Here is a 5,555-nt window from a genome sequence, read left to right on the forward strand (position 1 = left end):
TATTCGCGGATCTTTGTTAATTAAAATCTCAGTAACTATTGCGAATCTAGCAAAATGGTATAAGACTTTTCGACTCAGTTTTACTCCTTCTACCTGCCTACGAGAGATTGTACGGCCATTCTGGGACACCCTGTATATATATATATATATATGTACATATAATACATATACATATATGTAATTATACATAATTACCTACATTTATATGTATAGTCATATATAAAAAGTTTTTTTGACAGTTTATTAAATTTGTAAAACAAAGCTTTAGATTGGTTTTTATCTTGAGTTACGCTATAAAAAACTAAATAAAAGAGAGAAGAACAAAATTTTTTTGCACTCAAGTATATAATCTACTGACCTGTTGTTCCAAAAACCTGATTCACCATATCCCAATAGAATCCATCGAGCATATTCTTGCCATGCGCGTGCTGGTTGCAGAGAGCTGGCCAAAGCTGCGCCCTAATACCATTGTTAAGAGGCCAAGCGTTCTCTCGTATAATCAGTTTTATTTCTCGCTTCCTATTAGCCTGTAGCAACGTATTTATCTCGGCAAAAGTCTTTAACGTCTGCTTCTTACTGGTTGGAGACTCTGGCTGAATAACAATGTTGGTCGTGTCAACGTGCGGCGGAAACACGTCGTCGATGTCAGTGACAGTTGCCGCCTCTTCCTCATGCACCGAGGTAGGTGGATTGTCCATCAGGGAGGAAGTCACTAACATTGCTCAATTACAACATAATAATTATTATCATAATTGTTTTGTTAATTCTCACTTACACCATACTGTTTATGTCATATCTTGGCACGTTTCAATTTTCATCTGAAAAATGAAAAATGACGTAATAAGGTTATTTTAATTACTTAAATAAATTTACTTAACAAAAGTTTATTACAATTAGTAAATACATACACTAGGTCAATACAAAAAAATAATTATATGATAACTTTTAATTACACAGCCACACACAAAACATTTTTCTGGCCTAGGGGTCAGACCATGTTTACTATATGTTTTCAAAGTCGCTGAAACCGAATTCGAAGTCTACTTAATCCTCCTATCACGTCAAGTTTTGGACATAACCTAAAAAGACCCTATATTCCAAGCCCAATTTGTCTGTTATACCCACGAAGTAAGACTAAGGAGATCGAACTTGATAGCGCGCGAATGGAAAAAGTCCCGATTTTTACGGTTTATTGGGAGGGAATCCGCTCAAGAGAATAGATTTTTACGGTTAAACGCCATTTGCAAAACTGTGCATGTACACAACTAACACATGTACATGTTTAGTATATGTAACAAGATAGATTACATACAAAATATATATAAGTAGCTATAAAACATACATAAATGTCCGTAATTAACTATCCAATAATCATTATTCTTGATATATAGGATATCCTAAACTTTCCGCATTCAAAGTATAAAACGTGATTTTTTGAAAGAAATAACTTTTTTCTTTAGTGAACTTTCGTTTGACAAGTAGGTCTTGTAATAGAGTTAGTTAAAGTTAATAAAATAAGCGCTTTTGTTTAGATGGTACTTAGGACCGGCACTTGAGAAGAACTTATAAATGTACAAATACAACAGTCATGGTGGAGTTTGTCACTTAAAGACAATTCTAATCAAGCACAATACGAAAATCGAAACACAATTGGACAATTTCAAACAAGCTAAACTAAACAGTCTAAATCATCAGACACAGTTCCAATCACTATTTTTAATTGATTATTGTACAGGGTAAATAAAAAGTACCGGCAATTAGTAACTAGCATTACTCAAAGTGCATAGAGGTTGCATTGTCGGATTTACACTTGTGCGTGTGTGTGTGTGTGTGTGTGTGTGTGTGTGTGTGTGTGTGTGTGTGTTCTGCGACCATTGCAGAAATGACATCGATATCGCACAGCATACTCTTGCCGAGTGCCCGGCATGGGTTCAAGAAAGAATGGCCCTCGTTGAGGCTGTTGGACCGGACTTAACTCTGGCCTCGGTTATCGCGCGGGCTATAGAAAATCGAGAATGCTGGCATGCCTTTCTCACTTTTTGTGAGAAGGTAATGTCAGCTAAAAAAAAGAAAGAAAAAGTCCGTCAGGGCCAGAGGCGTTAACCTCGAAAACCCTGTACAATTTTCCTTATATAAAAAGGAACGCAAGCTACAGAGATAGGTAGCCTGGAGGGCCTACCTCGACCATTGCACATATTCTACAGGAAGTGGTGGGAAGTGTACGATGTGGTTTCGTCACAACTCACAAGATTTTTTAGGGAGTAGATGGTACCTAATCGTCTGCACGCAGGGGGAGTGGGGGGAGAAGTAAGAGCCTTTTGGCAGCCACCCTCTCTCCCTTAATGATGGAAAACCACCGGGGTTTTTTAGCGGGTATACCTCCTTTTTGGAGGGAGTCCCGCATAACCTGGGTTTCCTTCCCCCCAAGGGACACAGGTATGCGTAAAGCATTTTCCCTCGTTAACAAAAAAAAAAAAAAAAAAGTTGTCCGCGTACCGGCCGATCTGTTTGCTCGACGAGGCGGGCAAACTCTTGGAGCGCATCATTGCCAATCGTTTCGTCGAGCACCTGTCACCAGGTTCCGACCTGGCCGTTCGAATTCCGTGTAGAACGATCAACGGTTGACGCCGTCTCCCATCTTAAGTCCCTCACGGAGGCGTCGGTCAGGCAGAGGAAGAGAGCATTGGCGGTCTCATTAGATATCTCCAATGCCTTTAACTCCCTCCCCTGGGAGTATAAGCTGGGCCCTTGAACGTCACGGAGTTCCGCTCTACTTGAGTAGGCTTCTCGGAAACTACTTCCGTGGCAGGGAGATTAGGTACACCGGCCGGTACGGATCACCGCTGCGCAGAAAGATGTACCGCGGGGTTCCACAAAGGTCAGTCTTGGACCTACTGCTGTAAAACCTCGGGTACAACAGGATGATCCAGGCCGCACTCCCCAGAGGACTATCGGTCATCTGCTACGCAGATGACACGTTGATGATTGCCTCTGAGGACTGAAGTAGGACCAGACTACTTGGCCGAAGTAGGAACGAATTGCGTCATTGATCGCATCGAGGGGCTGGGCCTCAAAGTGGCCGTCCACAAGACAGAAGCTATGTGGTTCTTTGACCACTGGCGTGGACGGCCCCCAGAACTCAGCCTCTCCGTAAGTGAGGCTCGGGTCGAGGTGGGTAAGACCATAAAGTACCTTAAACTTCACCTCGATCCGAAGTGGCGCTTCGATGAGCACTTCACTCGTCTGGTCCTCAAGGTTCGAAAAGTGGCAAACGCGCTCGCGCGCATTCAGCCGAACCTTGGGGGCCCGAAGTATATGATCCGTCGTTTCTACGCCAATGTCATCCACTCGGTGGCCCTGTATGGGGCGCCGTTGTGGGCGGAAACCGCTGCGGGGGCGGGAGTGAGAAGCAGTTTTGATAAGCTCCTCTCCTCCCAAAAGGTAGCAGCCCTCCGCGTAATCTGCGGCTTCCGCACGGTGCCTAGGGAGACAGCGGGCATACTGGCGAGGATGCCCCCTCTGGCCCTCCTTGCTGGCATGTACTCGGCGAGGTACCATCGCCGAGTCAAGTTGCTCCAGCAGAAAGGTCTCGCAGATGATGCTCGACGGGAGGTCTTCGCCGAGTCGGAGCGCCAAGCCCGGCGACAAATGCTCCTCAACTGGAAGTATTTCCTGAGCGAGCCATACGTGGACGCTCAGGAAGTCGTCCGGGTCGTCCGGCCCCACTTAGCAGGATGGTTGGACAACGCCTCACCTACCGTGTAACGCAGGTGCTTACCAGGCATAGCTGCTTCGGTGAGTATCTGTGTCGCATCGGACGTGAACCAACGACGCAATGTCACGAATGCGGGACGGCCAGCGACTCGATGGAGCACACCGTAAAAGAGTGTCCACGGTGGGCTCAGAAACGCCGAGAGCTGGTCGCCAAAATAGGGAAGGACCTCTCCCTGGAGGGCCTTCTAAAGGCATTGTGCTCCAGGGAGGAAAAAGAGTGGGATGCGGTCGTCTCCTTCTGCTCCACGGTGATGGAGCAGAAGGAGGCAGCTGAAAGAGAGAAGGAAAGACTTCCTTTCCCTCTCGGGAGACCTCGGAAGCGTGCGCGAACAGGGGTCCCCAAGGTACGGGCGTCCCCGTACCGCGCGTCCGCCCCCGGGATCGAGGCAGTCCTTGAGTGTAGCCTGGCCTGACTCTCCCCTCTCCTCTGGGAAGCGGAAGAGCGGTCTTTTGGGGTGATGGGCGTTGGGAAAAGCCGGCTCTTCTCGTTAGTCCATCACCCTGACAAGGATGCACCGGCGAGAGCGGTGCTAGGAGAAACCAAGCGGCGGCTTCCCGGGATGATATCGTTTATTCTGGGGATGGTTTTTTAAGCCGCCGCAGAACCGCGACGAGTCAGAGTGGGAGCTCTGGCTTGTCCCTCGCGCGCGGTCAATGATGAGGTGACACTGTGGAGTGTGTCCCATAGTGTCACCATAGAAGAGAATAAAAGCACCAAGTGTGCAGAGAAGGGAGAACCTAAAACTCCTTCCTCCAAGATATGCAAGCTCCAGGGTGAGATCCGTGTGCAACCTCTCAAGGAATTCTCGGATCCCTCCCTAAAATGAGCAAAGTGGACACACCGTGAGAGTTTTAGTGGGTACACCTCCTTTCCATTTGCGGGTGGAAGGAAAGAATCCCACATAACCCTGACCTTTCCCCCAGAATCAAGATATCCATAAAGGATTTCTCCCACGTTAAAAAAAAAAAAAAAAAAGGTTAGGTTAGGTTGTGACCAGACAATCGTGGAATTCTGGCTGTCAATCGGTCGCCACCTACTTTGACCTCCAAGCAGGAAGGATTACTAACAAAGCTCTGTTTGTTTCAGACTCACCGCAACGCAGGAACCGGCGGATGCCACGGGACTTGGACCTTCTTCCTCGGATGCCCTGGACTTACTCGGGATCGACGCTGGACCAAAAAGGTAAGTTGAATCCAAATAAAAACACACGACACTTTATTTAACTTAATTACGCGTTTATTCTCTTCCAGTTACACTAAACCACGAATTAAGTTGATATGCTCTCGTCTTAAATAACGCGGCTTGGCGTGCGTTCAAGACCACAGCTCGAGTCATACTGAGTGAGAGAGCGCTCGGTTTCAACAAGAAACCTCGCTTTCTCCCATTCCGCTTGACGCATGCGCACCACATAATTCCAACACCAAGATATTCTGGAGGAAGTGGACGGGACTCCTGGAGATGATTACCCACGTCCCTCGGAATATCCCCTCAACAGATAAGTTCAATTTAACCCAAAAATTTTGTAAAAAATTAAAATGCCAAATTATTTAAATTTTGGGTGGGATATGTATATTCAGAATAAAATAAACATTCCCTAAGAATTTCAACAATAATTAAATCCAAAAATTAGAATTTTGAAAAGTTTAAATTAAATGCCTAAATATTCTTTTTTATAAATATGTTAGATGATAAAATGCTCCAAATTATTTAAAATAAGGTAAAGTTGATACGGCAGTTTGAAGCAAACACTGATGTTGAAGTGTAAGTTGAAAAATGTTTA

General features: G+C 45.5%; 1 protein-coding gene across 1 annotated transcript in view; it reads right to left on the minus strand.

The window, feature by feature from the left end:
* LOC109862122 (TBC1 domain family member 24-like) overlaps window positions 1-817 on the minus strand; it is an 11,187-nt gene extending 10,370 nt beyond the window's left edge. The window contains exon 1 of the mRNA XM_020442053.1: window positions 359-817. Within this exon, the coding sequence (XP_020297642.1) occupies window positions 359-719 (361 nt within the window). The 5' untranslated portion in view covers window positions 720-817. The remainder of the gene's footprint in view (window positions 1-358) is intronic.
* Between the last annotated feature and the right edge of the window lie 4,738 nt (window positions 818-5,555).

The sequence above is a fragment of the Pseudomyrmex gracilis genome, unplaced genomic scaffold, assembly GCF_002006095.1.
Source record: "Pseudomyrmex gracilis isolate BER0280 unplaced genomic scaffold, ASM200609v1 scaffold_1400, whole genome shotgun sequence".
Taxonomy (NCBI): Eukaryota; Metazoa; Arthropoda; class Insecta; order Hymenoptera; family Formicidae; genus Pseudomyrmex; species Pseudomyrmex gracilis.